At 36.0% G+C, this 19,504-nt stretch overlaps 2 protein-coding genes across 3 annotated transcripts; both read right to left on the bottom strand.

Moving 5' to 3' along the window:
• Positions 1–1,532: 1,532 nt before the first annotated feature.
• Positions 1,533–5,848, bottom strand: aqp8a.1 (aquaporin 8a, tandem duplicate 1). The gene is made up of 5 exons (XM_036573075.1): positions 5,486–5,848; positions 5,009–5,135; positions 3,686–3,900; positions 3,072–3,206; positions 1,533–2,788 (listed from the first exon to the last, which is right to left on the bottom strand). Exons 1-5 carry the CDS (start codon positions 5,746–5,748, stop codon positions 2,746–2,748), a joined length of 783 nt encoding a protein of 260 aa, XP_036428968.1. The 5' UTR covers positions 5,749–5,848; the 3' UTR covers positions 1,533–2,745.
• A 213-nt stretch (positions 5,849–6,061) lies between these two features.
• On the bottom strand, positions 6,062–19,244 carry lcmt1 (leucine carboxyl methyltransferase 1). Of its 2 annotated transcripts, XM_036573073.1 has the most exons (11): positions 18,830–19,243; positions 18,153–18,244; positions 17,902–18,023; positions 17,309–17,385; positions 13,521–13,582; positions 13,305–13,407; positions 11,382–11,502; positions 9,381–9,482; positions 8,780–8,871; positions 7,306–7,403; positions 6,062–7,157 (listed from the first exon to the last, which is right to left on the bottom strand). In XM_036573073.1, the coding sequence occupies exons 1-11, from the start codon at positions 18,913–18,915 to the stop codon at positions 7,135–7,137; spliced, it is 978 nt and encodes a 325-aa protein (XP_036428966.1). In that variant the 5' UTR covers positions 18,916–19,243; the 3' UTR covers positions 6,062–7,134. The 2 variants fall into 2 exon arrangements, with proteins under 2 accessions (XP_036428966.1, XP_036428967.1); XM_036573074.1 differs by lacking the exons at positions 6,062–7,157; positions 7,306–7,403; positions 8,780–8,871 and adding an exon at positions 8,881–9,168 and having other exon boundaries at positions 18,830–19,244.
• Between the last annotated feature and the right edge of the window lie 260 nt (positions 19,245–19,504).

Here is a 19,504-nt window from a genome sequence, read left to right as displayed (position 1 = left end):
TTTTTTCTTAAGTATGTAGTTAAGAAAAAAAGACACATTTAAGAAGACTTACTTTCTTCAGACACTTTTGTAAATCCAGCCCCTGCTGTAGGATACAGACTTCCACTCTTTATGTACTACATAATATACATATTAGTTTCATATTAGCTACTGATTCATTGATAATATTTACTACACAGACAATCTTCAGTTTAATAATGGAATAAAGAGCTTTTGGCCTCAACCATCAAAAATGTCACTGTTTCTACATTTGGTGCAACACCCAGTGCTTAAAAATGCTTAGATGTGTACAACATATTGCTAGTGCAACTTTTATATACTGAAGAAGGATGCATTGAGTTCAATAAGTAAATCATTTACAGAAGAAAACATCAACACAGTTTTGTCTTTCAGTTTACTTACTTTTGGCAATCAAGTCAAATCAATGCATCTGCTTTTCTAGTTGATATTGTCACCTGTAATAGGGTAATTACACAGATTTTTCTGTGTAAATAAATTATTGACAAAGTCATCAGAAATGTTAAAATAACACATTTTAGACTGTACAACTTTGTTTACATGTTAACAATTAAATTATGCAGAAATTGTGAGAAATGGTGGAATTCCCCTTTTCATCATCTAACCATCATTATTATTACTATTATTGGGTGGCACGGTGGCGCAGTGGCTGTGTGGAATTTGCATGTGCTCCCCATGTCTGCGTGGGTTTCCTCCCACAGTCCAAAGACATGCAGTCAGGACAACTGGACACACTAAACTGCCCCTAGGTGTGAATGTATGTGTCTGTCTGTCTGCCCTTCAATGGACTGGCAACCTGTTCAGGCTGTATCCTGACTTCTGCTCAACGACTGCTGGGATAGGCTCCAGCACCCACCACGACTGAAGGATAAGCGGTTTAGAAAATGTGTGTGTGTATTATTATTATTATTATTATTATTGCTTATTTTGCTCATTGTTCCCATGGATCATCTTAAAAGAATTGTCTGGCAAACTTTAAGCAGACTTTGACCTGTTTCAACAGGGACAGCAAGTGTGTTTTCTTTTTCCCAAATAGCCATTCAAATAGGGACATGACACAAGTTCAGTGACAAGCAGCAATTTGCACACACAAATCAATTCATTCAACACGTATCAAACGTATGTTGCATAAGAATTATGAACCCAGGTTTCATTTTCCACCATAAAGTCCAGCCTGTGTCCAAATGATATTCTCTTATCAGTGTTGGCTGCCTGCCTGGCTTTGTGTGAGGTTTATCACTCTTACTGAGTTACTGTGTAGCTGCAATATGCCATTTGCAAAGCTGAATGTGAAATAAGGGAAAGGTTGATGTATCTTGATCTTGAAGTCATTAAAGTACCCAACCTCTTTTGAAGCAAAGATCATGGATGCCATTTAGTTTGCTTATTTTCTCTATAAAAAGAAATACAGTCCTGTTAAGTGTTAAGTGTGATGATCTTATCTCCGCTGATTGTCATATCATGCTGAACTTTGACTCATGTCAAACTTAGATATGAAGAGCAATTCATGTAGATTATTATCTAACAAAAGTAAAAAGCTTTATTTGACACAATCATCAGTTACAAAACACAAACCTGCATAGGGATCCTTTCTCGAGAATCTAGTTTAAATGGAAGAAACTTGGTTGTTTTTACAGGAGATTGGAAGAAACACAAAGAGTTTTACACATACCTAATGTACACTTGTTAACTTGTTACAGTCAGTTTATGAGAGAGAGAGAGAGAGAGAGAGAGAGAGAGAGAGAGAGAGAGAGAGAGATGAATATACAATGCAAAAATTATCTTGGCAAGTAAATTAATCTTAAATGTAGTTAATAGCTAATATTTCTCATTACGAGATGTTGTATTATATTATTGTTTTTTATATCATTAATATATTAATTTTATCTAGTGAAATTTTCTTATTCTCTTGACAGATAATTTTGCTTGTTTCAAGAGATAATGCATGAAACAAGCTTTTTTTTAATTATCCTATTCCATCTGACAATGGAATAATATATTTTCACCACATAAAACTGCTCAGAATAAGTAGAAATGTCTAAAAATGAGTTGAGTAATCCTTTATAAGCAGTGTTACAAATTACATTACAAATGCATCAGATAATCCAGTACAAATTACTTGACTAAAAACATAATCAGTTGCATAATCTTTTACTGTAATTTTATGGTTCCAGTTTCCTGGACATGGATTAATCTTATTCTTGGACTAAATTTCAGTGTTCAGTGTAAAATTCTTTATAGTTTAAGTTTAGGTTTAATCTTTGAATATTTCCACTGCATTTAGTTTCACTGCCTAATTGGTTAAAAGGTTTCAGGATGTTCAATTTAATTTTTTTCTTCTCCCAAAACAACTTAACTTTTATTATCAGTCATAGTGATAGAGCTATTATGCAGTTTATGGCCATACGATGTAAAAATCTATTTATGCTGCCTCATCAAAAATGTATTGCATAAAAAAGTAACTATAATCTGATTAGGGCCATTTTCAAAGGTAACCTATTCTGAATACAAGCACTTGATTTTTGTAATCAGATTAAGTAATTCATATTATGTGTAGTCTGTTACTACCCAACACTGGTTGCAGCAATCTCCTAATGAGAAATATTAGATATGTTAACTAGATTTAAGATGATTTCACTTGCCAATACATACGTTTTGGCAGTGTGTCAGCATTATCTGTTTAAGTGTTGCATCATTCATGAATGATCCTCACAGATGGCAGCCTTCTCATTTTAATATGACACGAGTCTTCTTGTCACCCATCAATAACCTAGAACAGAAAATGGAGAAATCATTATATATACATAAGCATGGTGGGTCAATAGAGTCTTTTCATTTTTGAGTTATATTTCAAAGATTATAAAACAAGATAGAGCTAATTGGAACAGAAATATTCATATTTTCTATAAACTACAAAAAAAGATGAATAATGGACACTTGACAAAAGCTTTTGATCTGTGCCACTAACATAGACACCATTGAAATTTTGAGATTACTGGACATCTGCAGAAACATTGGCCCATCTGAAAAGGTGACAATATATTACAAAATACCTAACAATGCTGGCAGTCAGAAGAGCACCAGCCAAAGGTCCAACCCAGTACACCCAGTGAGAGTCCCAGTGACCAGCCACTGCTGCTGGCCCAAACGCTCGAGCTGGATTCATACAGGCTCCAGAGATCATACCACTGTGAGAAAATTTATGCCGGTTAGTTTGATATATACATATCAGGTATTGACATTTGACTTTTCAGGAGCAGTTGAATGACCTTCATGTCTTGCATCAGCATTCGGTTAAAATTCTGAGGCTACATTTTTCTGCATATATTTGAAGCAGAAGAAGAGTTTTTAGACCAACAGTAATGCATTTAATGTACTTGATTCAAAAGACAAATCTTAATGTGATTTAGTTTATTTATGTGGAAATGATGTACACATCTGAATCATGTAAATTCAGTGCATCACTTTTTCAGTGTGCTAGTGATCTGTTAATGATAATAAAAGCCAAATGTCAAGACTACACAGTTTTACACTCCTTTAGTACCTCTAGAGGTTAATATGGTAGGGAACTGAGCTACTTCAGGCCTAGCAAACACTGCTTTAGTAAAACAGTTATGAGCCTAAGCCTAATCATTCACTGCCCCCTACTGGATTAAGTGTTTCTTACCCAGCCAGAATGTTGGCAGTCACTGTAAGGCCAATGCAGAATGGAGCCAGCTGGCTTTTAGTCCTCCCATTCACAGCACCCATACTGACCACCATGGTCAGGAAGAGGGTCATCACCATCTCGGCCACAGTAACAGGCCCGATGTCACCACTAGACTTGACTGCATTGAATGCAGCACCAGAAGCATTATAAAATTCAGCTGATGGGGAGATGGCCTGCACAAAATACAAGTTTTTAAACTTGAATAAAATAAAAGCCTAGTTTTATATACAAATATTCATTAAAAACAAATACTTCTATGGAATGGAAAAGGAATTAACCCTAAGGTCCATCACTGTGCCAGGTAACTGAATGTTAGCAAAACTCTTATTTACCATTATTACAATATTTACTTTCAAACATTCCCCCCCGTATGTGAGCTTGGGATTGGTTGGCACAGTGTTGACTTGTAAGTGAGTAAGGGCTGAGTTAGAGCAGCTCTTACAAAAACGTAATGTAAAAATGTCTTCTTGACCAAGATTCATCAATTTTGTCAAGGGCTCTGAAAGTCACAATCTGTTAAATTTGTTCTAAGCTGGAGGCCATTTGATGATGCATGAGTCTTAAGATAAAAATAACATAACTTACATAAGTATTTATCTATTAAATATGATGTTTTAAATATGAAATATACTCTATGTTTACTCAAGCAATATTTTACGAAATATTTTATTATACGTTCTCTCTAGTGGAGTTTTGAACTTTGTTCACCACTGTTCAATAAAAGGTAATGATATAAAAATAAATTAAGCATTCCTAACATTTTTGATTACAATGTTATTTGTTTGCCATCGTTGGTTTGGCTTAAATTATAAGCTCAATTAGTTGCTTCATGTTTTGAAATTATTGCCTTTTACCTTTGTGCAACCTGCCTCATGTTGGGGCAAGTTGGCAAAATTACACAACACAAATTTATTTATGAATGCACTAATTCCAGGACATATCTTCTGACACTGAAAAAGTCTGTTTTTAGCCAAGATGTTTAGCTTTCATTTGCTGCTAGTTATTTTGATGTACGGCACGCCCTGGATATCTAGCAGACAACCAGCCACGCTGTCCCCTATGTATCATTTTTACAGCACAAAATTGGAAAGAAATAAAACTGGAGTAATTTCCAATTCCAGTTCAAATTAATATGAACAGAAAACGTTAGGATATGTCATTTTGTTCCAAAAATATGTTCTACAAAAACAAGTAATAACAATGTAACTATATTTACATATTATTAGATTAAAATTACCATTAACAGAAAGTGAGTGGTAACAGAATAATAATCAGGCTTACTTTAGCAAGACCAGCTCCAATCATTCCACCAAACATTTGGGCAAGTACATACGGACCAAGCAGGACCAGCTCCATCCCCCCCAGCAGGTATACACACACAGACACAGCTGGGTTATAGTGACCCCCACTGAGGAAACATGCCATCATATTATATTAGGGCTCAGAGTAAATTACAATGAGACTGACTGCCAAAACTGCATATGAAAGAACACCAGTCTTAAAATTCAAACGAAGTATTATTATTAGTAGTAAACACTGGGGGTCTTATGTAGACCTCTACTGGAGTCTTCCTCATTGCCATATTAAAAATAAAAAAAAAAGTTTCATAGAATAATTTCTAGTAATAACTACAGCAGTCTCTTCTGTCAACTTTACATTACACAAATATAAATATCAAAATGTCCTTATATTCAAGGACTTGTAATCATATGATAAGTTAAATCACTAATAAAGCAGGAAGATGTCAGAAGTCCTGACCTGATCTCTCCAAACACTGCGACTGTGATGGCCAGCGCCAGTCCGTGTGCCAGCGCAGGCTGGATGCTGCCTGTGACACCAACGTTGCTGATGACTGAGACACAGCCCACGAAGATGAAGAGCGTGGAGCCCAGCAGCTCCGCCAGACACGGCTGCACGTAGCGCTCAAAGAAGCCCATGGAACTGGCCTGCTCTTTCTGGCTCTGAGCGGACTCCACACTGGCTATGGTGAAGAGCTCGGACTTAGACTCAGTAGTTGTCATGCTGTCCACTGCTACCAATGCACTGTCCACATGTGCATGGCTTCAAGCTGATAAAGGTGTTTTTGGGGGTGGAGAGGGGAGGGGAATAGGGAGGACAAGACGCGCCCACTATTCACCCCATCGTGGCTCTTTCAAAGGCTGAAGAATACACCCAGCAGCAAAGGGTGCAGCAAGGGGGTGATGGTGTTAGAAAAGCTTATCTAGCTTATCTATAAGTCTGATGATAAAAGGAATTAGACCATAAAATTTGTGGAATAGAGCACATGCATCATCCTCATGCAGTCCATACAGTAGTAATTACATGCAAGATTACTCATCTATAAATCTTTAATATCAATGACCATGTTGATCTTTAACAGCATTGGCAAAAGAAATCATATGAGCAATTCTACCTTTGGAGTACTGCATACTAATCTGTCAGTGGGGAACCTGTGACAGCACACAGCCGCACAAGGCCATGTTGGGTTAATATTTTCCCTGAAAGACTCACACACAAACAAAAGTTGTCATGCTGTTAGGGTCCACTCTCCACTGTGAATCCCTGTTGTTGCAAAAATGCCCTGCTAAGCACATTTAAACACAAAGCAAGGCAGAACATTATATTCCAATATAATTATACATATTTCAAAAGTATGTAATTGTTTTAAATTTAAAACTGTTGTTTTAAAAATTCGAACAAGTGAATTCAGTTTTGAAATTTTAAAACATGAATATATTCAAATGTGGTATTTTACAGGTCATCACATGACTAAAAATGTATGTAATTAAAACAGAGGAATGTGTTATCATTAAATAACCAGCCATAGAATTTTATTACTGTATCTATTACTCTTCAAACAAATAAGTACCTTCCACCATGCAGTGCAAAGTGTACTGTTAGCTTGCCAATTCTGAACAATTTTGACAGAAACCAAAACTCTAATGCATGACAAAGAAATCACAATGTATTTTAACAGCACAAACTATTTATGCAGCCTATGTTTTTAGTGCTAATAACTAAAAACAAAGTTTAATATAAAGATTCCTGAAATTTTCTGAAATTCCACACTCATTCCCTTTTTACCAATGACCCCCAGATAAGATAAGCCATATCAGTCTAGTATTTAACACAGCTAAAAGGGTGACTAAACAAAATATGTTTGCTACAATAATGAGTTAACGATTTAGTGGCACGGCATACACTCAAAATAGTCAGACGATTACAGTTTCATGAGTGCAACACACGGAGCGCAGGGGAGACATAAGGGAACCATGCAAAAAGACAAAAATACAGCGGCCTCATCTTTTATTGACGTCACAAAAGAAAAAAAGAGTTGAAATGACTTCCTCTGATTCATGTTGACCTTGGCACAAAGAAGAAGCTTCCCAACCAGATACCCATCACGCTTAAAAGCCAATTTGTGAAATGCCTGGAAAAGTGGGAAAGAGGTGTTAATGTCAACACACATCAAAATGTAAACTGGAACTGTATGTCTGCAAATATAAATGACCACACTAATATTTAGCTGCACTCTCAGTGACTTTTGCTTGTAATGAATGCAGAAAAGTTAAGCTCACCCAAACTAAGTGCATCCTTCACAGCCCAGCAGATACTGTAGTGTTGGAGAAGCTGCTGAAGCAGTTCCTTTTCATCTAAAAATTCCAGTCGTTCAATTCTGCAAATGTAATGAGAGTAAGAGTGGCTTTAAATCTACATATTGAGTTTCCAAATTATTATCTGCATTGCACCTACATCTATTGGTCATTGTACACCTACCACATAGACAGAAATTGTAGGTTTACTGTTATTGACTGTAGCCCATCTGTCGCTGTACAATTCATAAGCCAGCCTCTACATAGTTCATCAATGTAAAGAGACTACCACAGGACCACTGCTGACCAGATATTATTGGGTGGTGGACCATTGTCATGATAGTGGCATGGTAGTATGTGTTGCATTAGATTGTACTACATACGTTTTTTGTAAATTTTAAGTATCATTACTGAGTTAAGAGGAAAAAAAGAAACACTCTTAAATATGGTGCCTGTACACTACTATGAGATGAGATTGCTCATTGAGCTCTAAAGCACAACCCATGTTACAATATGTTCTTCTGCACGTTGCGTGAAATTACACATTTCCAATACAGAGGTCTCCAAATCCCCAAAACCTGTGAAGCTACACAGTGTAGCTTTAAAATGATTTTTTTTTTCTTGCTGCAAGAACCATTAATTCAAATAAATGTCCCATTAAATTATATATATATATATATATATATATATATATATATATATATATATATATATATATATATATATATACACATACATACACACACACACACACACACACAAAAATATTATTCAAACTTCAAACTAACCTGGACAAATCTGGGTATAACACTAACTCAAAACACCATGAAGCCTCATCACTTTTCAATAAATCTAGACTATCGAAGTGTGATGTCTTGATATTGTAGGCATTTTGTTAAGACATCTCTTTCTTGCCATACATAACAAATAAGAGTGATGTACAGTCTTGCGCTTTATATGTAAGTTAACATTACTTTGTGTTTTACAGCCTGACAGATCTGCTGGTCCTTGTCCTATGACAAACTGAAGCTGTCAGGCAAAAAAATAAGCTGTCTGTTCAGGCTGGCATTTTTAAAACCCTTTTGTAAATTTACATATGCCACCAAACTGTACCTGCCCTCTGGACATAATTTTAAGTTTTGCACAGGTTTTGCACAGCAGCATATTAACCTTTTAGAGCTCATCAGAAAGAGTGCTAATAATTTTTAAACAAAAGGGGCAGGGGCTTGGGTGCCTCACCATGCACACTTGTCGAGATAGCCTGTAGGTGTACAGTTAGAGACTATTTTCCATGAATAGATTCAATTGAAGGTGGCAAACAAACTGACTGTGCAGCAAACTATAGCCAGTAATTGTTAACCTACAAGGTGTACAAGGTAGGAGTACCTAATAAACTGGGAACTCTCTGAAAGAGAAAGAAGGCACCATAGTTGGCTATATCTTGTGAGGTATCCTATACCTGCTTATGTCGTCCTGAGGAAGCAGGCTATAGACTGTCATCATGTCCAGTGCATTCACACTCTCCCATCCTGTTGACAGGAAGCGTTCTTTCTGCGAACAGATACCATGCCTTGTACAGTCAGGTCTTCCTAACCCACCCTAAATCAAAACACTTTCTTTTGGGATGAGCATGTAATGAAAAATTGATTGTACTGAAAGAATGTGAGAGACCACTGAAGCATGTTATCAGCAGCTCCACCCAGGGTTACCTCCAGTAAAGCTACCTTTAACCTTCAGCCATTCTCACTGAAACTGCTTGTATGGGACTTTGTGGTTTAGCAACAGCTGCTGTAGTACAACATCCAAGTCTGATGGTTTTATTTTTTCGGATTCCAGACAACTTGTACACTGAACAGGTAGTAACAATGCAAACAATAATACACCACAATAATAATAAGTAACACATAGCATGTTTTATGTACAAAAAACACAAATCTTCGGTTTTAATCACAAGGCCATATTTACAGCCATTGTACAATGTTACACTATAAATTTATGTCGAGTACTGGTGTTGCAGGCCCTTAAAAAAGACAATGAATTAAAGGGGATTTTTTCTTTACCTGAGAATCCAACGATTGGCACACATCCACTCCAGCCAGATTACACTGACGTCTCAGCAGATTCTCAATCATAATCTGACCGAAGCGGTCAGCCATGTTCACCTGTCAAAAAAAAAGGGAGGGGGTTAATTATTGATAGGTCAATCATGAAAAACTCATGGCTGTATTAGTGGATCTTTGGCTCTTGGGTCAAGTAATGCACTAGGGCTGTCACAATTACCCAGTTGAAGAAAAAACTATTCAAATGTACTCTCTTAATGAATTGGTGTGGAAATTTGTTGGCAATTTCATTATTTATCTTTTATTCTAGGGTGAGTTAAAAAAAAAAAAACAATAATTACAATAACAATCACAATTAATCACATTATTCTGTGTAGGTAATCACAGTCACATTTGTATTATTTGTATAATTTGATGCTAGAGAAAAAAACTTTTTTTTCATTTAAAACACAGAGCATTTCATTATGGTTACAATGCTCTCCTGGGACATCTCTATAATCATTTGTCTTTTTTTGAATTGTATTAAATTATTATTGGAATTTGTGCTTTACCGTATCCAAATGTACATATTTTAAGCTGTATTTTAACTTAATCAATACTATGGTTCCAGTGGCACAAAAGCAAACTAGAAACTTCATTAAAAATTTTTAAAGCCACTGCTTTAGAAAACTTGAATGTTGGGTTGAATGTCAAATATCTGAAACTACCCAGAATATTTTCTTGTACTATTTGAGTTTCAGTTTGTAAATCTGGTCGTTTTTGCTGGTTGTTATAACTTTCTGACTGATACGAATGAACACCAGGCACAAGTTGTGTTCAGAGAATGTCTGAACACAACTTATTATTATAATTACATTCAATAATTCAGTAACATTACCCTCTTTGTGTGATGAGTTCACAATAACCTGAGCATGAAAATCATGTGGACACGGGGTGAACATGAAAGTAGTGAGAAGTCCAGTTTTAGTTTTCAATCACTGATACACAGTAGGAGCAATAGTGACTGCATATTCCGACTCGTCTGTGAATGTCATGTGTTGAGGGGAACTGTAGATTTCCACTTTGCTGTTGCTTTTGTTAGTTTGCTTCTCATTGATTTATCCACAGTTCTCCTGTGAGCACTGCCTAGCCTAATCTAGTGAAGGCCTTCTCCAGGGCTAATGTTAGTGATATTACCTATACTGGCATTAAAAACTTTGTTTAAATGAAAGTGCTACAGTCATGGAGTCACACCAACGTGTGAGCAGCCGTGGTTCAGGCTGGAACTACAGATGGTTCAAAGATTTAACGCCACTTTTTATATATAGAAACCAGCGAGACGCTAATATCACATTTACTCTTTTTTCTAATGATTTTTGTTCGAATTTCTGAATGGCAATGTATGGTTTGTTACTGTTAAGCCAATATTAATTGTTTGACATTTTTTAACCTCTTTCAGCAGGCCCCTAGCGGCCATTCTGCTAGTGAAATGGAAATCGACTTATAATGTTAATTAATTCATATAAATGACTAAACTATTTTCTTATCAGATTAACTATGACACTGTTGGCTCTCTGTGTGTAAAATGGTGACTTTGGGTTGAGCTGCTAGGGAGCAATGAGGGATGAGAACCCCCTGCTGTGAAAACACCTCACTGCTTCTGACAAAGAGATAAAACTGACAGCGCAAATTCATCTTTCTTGATATAACAACTTTGTGTACAACAGTCAAAATAAAAATAGCATTTAAACACAATAAAAATACATTTACAAATGTTAACATGCCTGCTCACTTAATAATCCATATTGCCTCCCGTTTTGTAAATCATGCACATCTAAATCAAAATATTTTGTTCCATCAATATTATTTATTAAAGAAAGATGCAACTGAGGGAAATTGCATTTTATCACTATCGTAAAAAGGGGTAAAAAAAAAAACTCAGACATCAATTACTAATAAAATCAAGAATGACAGCACTACACATATTCTACAACAGTCTTACGTCTTACACCAGTATCTCACCTGTTCATAGTTGATGAACATGGCAGTGTGGAAGGTGTCTGCTGCCCAATGCACCAGTTTGGATGACTGCTCAGGGGTCATATACACCAGTACACATTCAGACACAAACAGCGTGGGCAACCTAATTTGAGAGAAGATAATGACACAAAATAATACTGTATAAAAATGAGAAAGTGGCTACAGCTCAAAAACAGTTGATCATGCAAAAACCATCAGTAGATGAGCCAAGACACGATAAAGCATCTTAAAGGCACATCAAACAGTTGATTATGACTTACAGGTTACAGGAACTGCTATGGAGAACAACCAGAAATATGTTCTGACAATAGATGTTGTGATAAAGTGGTACTAAGTAGCTCTAAAGGTTATATAAACCTCATTATTACTATCAGGAAATGAGTGTGGTGTTTACAATGCAAAATAGTCAATGTAAACATAAATGTTTATATACATTCAGATGACAAAAAAGACACCTGCAAATAATTAGCATCTCTACAGTGAACCTCATAGATAATCACTTTTTAATACTTTAAAAAATATGATACATGACAGGACAAGAAAGAAGACTCCTGGAGACATAAAGTGAAGCCAAGTCCTACAAACCATGATGAGGCCTGGATGGTGGACCGGACCTCAAAGGAAGTTAAAAAAAAGCATTTGAGGCAAGAGTCCTTGACAACAAGGCCACGGATGTCATAGATATTCTAAGTTTATAAACTTTTCCAAGACTCTTCAGTGCACATCACTGAAGATGAGCAGTTCTTGACGTACATACGGACGATTTAATGACTCCCTTATGCGCTATTGTTGTCAAGGCCATCAGCAGAGGGATATTCAACCAAACAATAAATGCGCAAAATTATATCAAGTAGATGTACACAGCCAAGCCCAGTGTATTTATGGTGCCAGATATCCTAAATTCATTGTTTCTAGTCAATTAACAAACCATTCAAAATCTGATTCAGTCACGCACAATGCACATCTAAGGGCTTAGTCATAACATCCCAGATCCTCCATATACAGTACTGTGCAAAGGTCAGAGACCACCCTTCATTTACTTGATTTCCAGTCATAACAGTCATTAAATACAAGTTATTCATTTTCCCATGTCAGGGAAAAAGCAGAAAACACATTCAACAAATCAGACAGAAGCCTGAACAGCTAAATATAATATGAATATATAATATAATATAAAAAATCCTTTGCCTTTGTTACAATTTCCACTCTTTTCAGAAGACTTGGTTTAAATTTTTCAAAGAAATTTGCAGGGATGTTTTTGCACACCTCCAAAGTCTTAGGAATTGTTTGCATTTTCTGTTTGTCAAAAACCATGTAATCTCAAATGCATTCAATGATGTGGAGGTCTGGGCTCTAGGGTGGTCAGTCCATTTGATTTCTTCTTTTTTGTCCTATTTCCTTTTCTCAGTAACAGCTTTTTGACAGCTACACATCCTTTCAGACTCATAGTGTTGAGTTGTCTCCTCAGTGGAAAGAATGGGATTTTTTTCACATCTGAAGCAAGAATTGAGCTTATTCTTCTCTCAAAAAAGAAAGCTTTAAATACTATTTATCTGCATGAGTTCTGGTGATCTACCAGGTCTTGCACAGTTGTTAAAAGTTAAATTTGGAAACTTGTGTTTTTCCACCTATTTCTTTGACTCTCCTTCCTTATGCAAGTGGATTACCTTATAAGTAATCTCCTCAGAATATCTCCTGAAAAATGGAATTGTACTTAATGGCTGCTTTGACTGGAAATTCAATAAGTGAAGGGTGGTCTCCGTACAGTGGTCGTTTGCACAGCACTTCATCAACTAATTAAATTCAACAATGTTTGCTAATAATGCTAATTATGAATTCCTATTTTATGTTCACACTGCAGAAGGGATTAAATATATAAATTATACCCCAAAACAACCAACTTACTCTGTATTTATCTGGAATTTTCTGAGTTTCTCTTCTAAACTTGAGATGTCTCTGAGATCGGTGCCGATGATACAATATCTGTCTGAGTCCAGGCTGTGACCATCTGTCAAAAAGACATTAACAACCATAAAATTAGCTCTAGTGAAAACATTTTTACACTAAAGACAACCATCCTGATCGTTTCTGTAGATGCTTAATTCTTTTAAAAATTATTACCTAATAGGAGTGAATCAGCTGAATGGGTCTCAATCAAAGGCTTTGACAATGGAGGTTTTGTCCTGTGAAAATGGAAAAAGGACTTTGTAAACATACCCTTGCACATCAACGAGAACCTTTTTGTGCCTTTTCTTTCACTTTTAAAGCAAGATAAAAAGACTTTAACAGGCACACATACACCATGAACATCAATGACAAAAAAGCCTCTAATAAAGGCAAAACAAATTGCTTGGCCTGACAGTAAAGAAAAGAAAGACAGTAAAGAAAGTCATTAAATGCAGCAATCATTACATTGAGTTGTAAAAATCCAAAACACAGCATAGGTTTATATAAGAATTCTGACTGGCAGATGAGTCCAAAGTAAGCTTCTATTAGGTGTAATAGAAGACAAACTAGCGGTTGCAAAACGCTGAACTTTTTATTGGATTGAAAATATCATGGCACGTCAAAATGACATCTAGCTACCTATGCTAGGCAGCATTATCCAATTGGCTACAGGGACGCGGGAAGGTGTTTTTTGAACTTTAAATAAATGAGCTAAGTGATCAGCCAACCAATCAGATTGTTGATGTGAGGCGTGAAAAAACTTCTGTCAGGGCCTCAGTCGAGCTGGAGATTTTATCAATGAACAAAAACAGAAACTCCATCCTACAATAGTGATGCACAACTCCAGGTTTTCTAGAGTTGACTCCACATCTCGACTTCTGCAGCTGGATTAGACTCCCTGATTCTACTCAGTTTTAACCAACACAACGGCAGAGCCAGTGACAGAGATACAGCAGAGTTTTAACCATCCTAGATGTAGTTTGATCAATTTTTGACTACAAATTACAGGGATATGATGAAAATTTGTAGATTATACCTAGTATACATTACTTTGATAAATGATTACTAATAAATGATTAAATGACTGACTAATGTTTGAACACGCCTTACCATCAAATAACCTGTTTCATATAATGAGGCTGCTGAAGGTGCTCGAGCTTCAGTAGGCTACAGGACGAGGGGAAACACGGAGAGATGTACCGAGAAAATCATTTCTATAGTCAGTCATAATTCATTTAAAATGACACAAGACTGAAGTTTCTTATCTAAATTGTTAGTTCCACCTTAAATCCTGCAGAATTTGCAACCTAATGTAACCGATGCACCATTTAAGGTGGAATGGAAAATCTGAATAAGAAGCCAACTTCAGCCAACTTTCCTCTTTTCCAAAATGTTCAGTGAAAATATTATTTATGTTTTGTTTTCCTTTTCATTCCTTGTGCTTTTTGTAATCGTTTATTGCAACCCTAATCAAGGAGAAGATGAAGAGTTTGGTTTTCAGTTACAGGATGGTCGAGGTGGGCAGTTCCACTCTTCTGCATACCACAATTATGGAGAGTACAACAGTCAAACATCATCAAAAAAGCATCAGTTACACAATATGGTGAAAATCTGAGGTGGTTCCCAATCAGTTATAAGTGTATAATGATGCTGCATTTAATAATTAGCATATCTTGCTGTGACTGGCTCAGCAAACAGGCGAGTGAATGTGCACTGGGTCCCTTCCGCTGTGCTGCTCTGTGAGCTACATTATGTGAATTTTTCTTCACATAAATTAACGTTGGGCACTGAAAAAGTGATGCATTTCATTTACGTGATTCAAATACACCATTTGTGCATAAATGACTAAAATACATCAACAGAGTTTTGTTTTTCAGTTTATTTTCAGCAATAGTTGCATTGATGTAATGTTTTATTCACGTGGAAAAAATAAATGGATTCAGTTGTACATAAATACACCAACACATCACTTGTATCTCATTTTAATACAGTAATGCTCTTTTATTTAGTTTTTTTTCTAGCAGTGTGCCACTCCAATAAAATCTCTGGGTCTTACCTAGCCACCCCATTCTAAAAGTTCTAGCTATGCCTGAACCAAACGGTTCTGTGGCTCTGAGGTATTCTTACTTAAGCCGTTTACAATGAAAAAAACATGGAGCCAACAGAATCGAAGAGTCAACTACAAGAATGCCTCAAGAGTCGAACCTGACTCCCAAAGGGGCTGGAGTCGAAGAATCGATTCTTTTGGAATCGACTCCTCATAACTACCCTACAAAAAGCCCACACTAGTCTTTGCTATGCTCAAAACATTCTGCTATACTCAAAAGTTCTGCTCTTTTGTTATTACTCTCCTACTGTTTTTAGCAGTTGAATTTAAATAAATTAAATCCTGAAATCTTACCAGGTCTTTAGTGATGAAGCTATTGCTGCTTGGTAAAAGGGAAAAGCACGGCCAGAGACAGCCTTTAAAACTGTAGTGTATTTCTATGGTATGAACCCCAAAAAGAAAAAAAAACTGCACCGCATTCTTCAGCTTTCTGTATACACAATGTAATCTCCACGATGAATCACTGTCAATACATACTCTTAATTTTACCACTGAGAAGGACTTAAGAGACTCATTTTGAGAATCCACCCACTGCTTTATGTTAGCGCTAACACAGCTAACATGATAGCATCCTGCAGCTAAACATTAATAGCAAATGGCATACAATAGAAGTCTGATAGAAAATGGAAACCGGATATTATTGTAATTATTTTACCACACTTTTTACAAACAAAATCGCATTACAGAAATCTGTACGATGCCCTGATGAGCAAGGTGAAGGAAAGCCTCCTTATGGAAAAAATTTTGTCAATGACAGTGAGAGTTATGAGATTTATTAACAACAAGCTAAGCCTAAGCATTAACAAAAACATCCAGATTATTCAGAGAACACCAGAAAAGTAGTGTTAAGTCTATCAAAGTTTTTCTCATTTGAAACAAACAAGAACACATAATATGTAGGAATCCTCTCATTAACAGCCACATCACTGTAGGTCCCTGGCATAATGAAACATGATTTCATCTTAAGAGACCTGTGAGTCCCATTGTACTACTCTCTGACACTGCACTCTTGAATTAGACATGTAGTCAAATTGTAATTAAAGGAATACTTCAGCATTTTTCATCCTAATCTCTATTGGCATCTGTATCATACGGTTGATTACCACAGACAATAACTCTAAGGAGCTTCTCTGTACCAAAAAGTATTTAATTATAATTATATAACAGAATCACAATGTAAGACATTGGGCAGCTGCTGAATTCAGTCAGTAAGGTTTATGCGAAACATATTTTGGGAGAACAGAATGACCTATTCAGTTAAAATATATGTAATATATGAACTGCATTTTACTGTGTCGCTCTAGCGCTTTTAACTTCTTAAGAACAGCTTTTGTAAGATGTTCTCTAATGTCTCATCTTGTCCTAAGACCGTTTTGTTAAGAGTGTAACTGTTGTAGTTTTTAATTTGTACTACACAGTTGCATATTTCAAATTTCTATTCAAGAAATTCAGCAACTGAATCAATGGCACAATACAGATATGGTAGAGAGATTAGGCTGAAAAACACTTTTAAATGAAATGACACTTGGATTTGACTCTGTTTGTGTCAGTAAAAATGTAAATATTCACATTCTGAACAAAGCCCAGTTTTGTTTACTTCATGGCATTTTTTAAGTATAAAATGCCGATTCACAGCCTGAAATAAAAAAATGAGCATCTTTCCTGAGTGCTCCCCAGAGAGGCAGTCATCTGTGTGATGGTAATACATAAGAAATATGAATCAGGTACTGGTTTAACACATATGACTAAACTGAGCCTTTGCTTCCCTCTACAGGCATCTGTCTAACATGCCATGTTTTGATGGTGATAATAGGTGAAAAAATAACATAAAAAGAACCGAGGTTCTACACCTTACTTGATATGGTGTATTTTCCTGGCAACAATCATGGGGAAGTCAACTTCAAAGTACTTTTTCGGCAAAGTGTTCTCAGCCTAATAATTAAAACAGGAAGTTTTAGGCAAAATTTGACAGCTGATCACTATAAATAACAAAATAATAAAATATAGCCTAAAAACCAATAAAGTTCAGACAGTATGTGAAATGTTAATAAAAACAGAAAGCGTGGATTTTTTTGTTGCAAGCATCAATTTCACAGAAAGTGTATATTTATAAAAAAACAAAACAATGAAGTTGATGAGGTAAAACAACACATCTTCGTACTGTTTTCATTTAAATAAAAATGTCAAATTGGATTTACAAATCAACTATTTCCTTTTTTATTTACATTTCACATATTCTCCTTTTTTGGAATTGACTTTTCTAGATCAGAAATGTCTAAAATATATCTTCACAGTCAGGTACACCATTCTGCAGTTAAAGTTCTCTCTGTGGGCTAAATCTTTTTGGATAGCATTTTTAATCTTTGCCTGAGCTAGGTAAAACTTTTCTGTAAATGGTGACATAAAATGAATTACAAGAGTTTAAATCCACTTTTTAGTTAAATGTACCTTCAGTCTCCAGAAGGTGGTATCCAGTCCTGCTCCAAGATTGACCACCTGGCAGTCACACTGTGTCTTCTTGAGAAAAGCATCCAGCAAGTGGTTCACTCCTTGTACACGCGCATAATAGCCTGTCGCAGAAATCAAAGAGGCAACTTTGGTGTTATATAACTAGATTCATGAACTGAGAAAAGGGATTATTAATCCAGAAATAGGTCTGAACCACTGTGTAAAGTACAAAAGAAATAAGCGTAATTTACCTCTGTTGATTTCAGGTGCCTTGCGTTCACCTGTCTGCCGCACAAAATACTGTATGTAAGGGTCTGTCCAATAGCCTTTGCTAGTTGCAAACCTATAAATGAATAGACAAGCAAATAAAAAATGCTTTTAACCAAGTGGTTATTTAATCACTTTTAAAAAGGGGCAACACATAAGGTCCTCAATATATTTTACAATTGGTGGGCATGAATGAAGCTGGAGTTGGGTAAGTGTGATGAAGTGATGCTATCTTTTATTATGTAATAATTCCCTCAGTGAAAATGAGCTTAAATGGCAACTTAGTTACATATAATGTTTACTGTTGGACTTTGCACATATTTTAACTGTGTCTTTGTAAAATGTGGATATTTCAGTTTGAAGGAGTTGAAAACGGAGGACAGGTGTGTCGGTTTTATATAAGGCAGTTCAGGTCTTTCGAATGTTTACAGATCAAAAGCACTGCTTTATAATATCACCATTTTCCCTCTGCAGCCTTTTGATTTAATACAATAATTGTATGTTTTCCTGGGCCCATAATCAAGACATTTCTGAAACATATCGAAAACAGAAATATAAATCGAAAATCCTGTTTAATCTGAAAATATTTGATTTGATCGTGTTTATTAAGGTGAGTTCATGAAGCAAGAGTTGTTGTTTTCCGGCCAGGAATACTTTCTACCTTTTGCATGTCGATGCATCGTCGCAAGTTGTTCGGACTGCTTCATCAGCAGTATCAGAATCAGTGAAAGGTGCGTGGGACGCCATTAACTCTTAATAATTCAGCGTATAACTGATTTTCGCTTCTTTACATTAGAAAACACTACATGTATGCTCAACACTAAGCTAACCAGCTCCGTTAACGCACTCGAAGCGCTGCAAAGACAAGACCAATGATACAATGCAAACGTTCTCACAGCTCATTAAATAGAAAACACTGGATCAGTATTCATTATGCTAACACTTAATAGACTGAAAATCTGAATATTTTGTTCGCATAACAATTCACATCCTTCTCCACCCTCTACTTATCCCATAGTGCACGGCTGCTCTTCTTCTTCTTCTTCTTCTTCATATTTTTTTCCGGTGTTGTTTACTGATCTCCCTGTCGCCACCTACCGTACGTTTGTTGTTTTACAGCGCAACAGGAGTTAAAATAAATTAAAGAGGAACAATATCATCATTTTTCGAAATTTCAGCATAGTGCTGTCGTTGAGTCGTAATTAAAGTAAATCGATGTTTTGATGTGAAATTATGCATTGTAGATAAAAGTATGAACACAGATTTTCTTTACAATGGTGGTCATATTAACCTCTGTTAGATCCACTGTAAGTTCCTCTACATTTTTTTTTCTACA

Source organism: Colossoma macropomum, unplaced genomic scaffold (genome assembly GCF_904425465.1).
Source record: "Colossoma macropomum unplaced genomic scaffold, Colossoma_macropomum, whole genome shotgun sequence".
In the NCBI taxonomy this organism is placed as follows: domain Eukaryota; kingdom Metazoa; phylum Chordata; class Actinopteri; order Characiformes; family Serrasalmidae; genus Colossoma; species Colossoma macropomum.
This window is presented reverse-complemented; position numbering and strand designations above follow the sequence as displayed.

Bases quoted from the DNA above. Each gene is read 5' to 3' on its own strand.
- lcmt1 (XM_036573073.1), bottom strand. From the start codon at position 18,915: ATGGCGTCCCACGCACCTTTCACTGATTCTGATACTGCTGATGAAGCA. The intron at 13,408-13,520 runs GTAATAATTTTT...TCTTTTTGACAG, and splicing joins AGCTGATTCACTCCTATTAG to ATGGTCACAGCCTGGACTCA. The intron at 9,483-11,381 runs GTGAGATACTGG...TTTTTTTGACAG, and splicing joins TGTTCATCAACTATGAACAG to GTGAACATGGCTGACCGCTT.
- aqp8a.1 (XM_036573075.1), bottom strand. From the start codon at position 5,748: ATGACAACTACTGAGTCTAAGTCCGAGCTCTTCACCATAGCCAGTGTG. The intron at 3,901-5,008 runs GTAAGCCTGATT...TATTTTGTGCAG, and splicing joins TTGGAGCTGGTCTTGCTAAA to GCCATCTCCCCATCAGCTGA. The intron at 3,207-3,685 runs GTAAGAAACACT...ATTTTCTCACAG, and splicing joins ACTGCCAACATTCTGGCTGG to TGGTATGATCTCTGGAGCCT.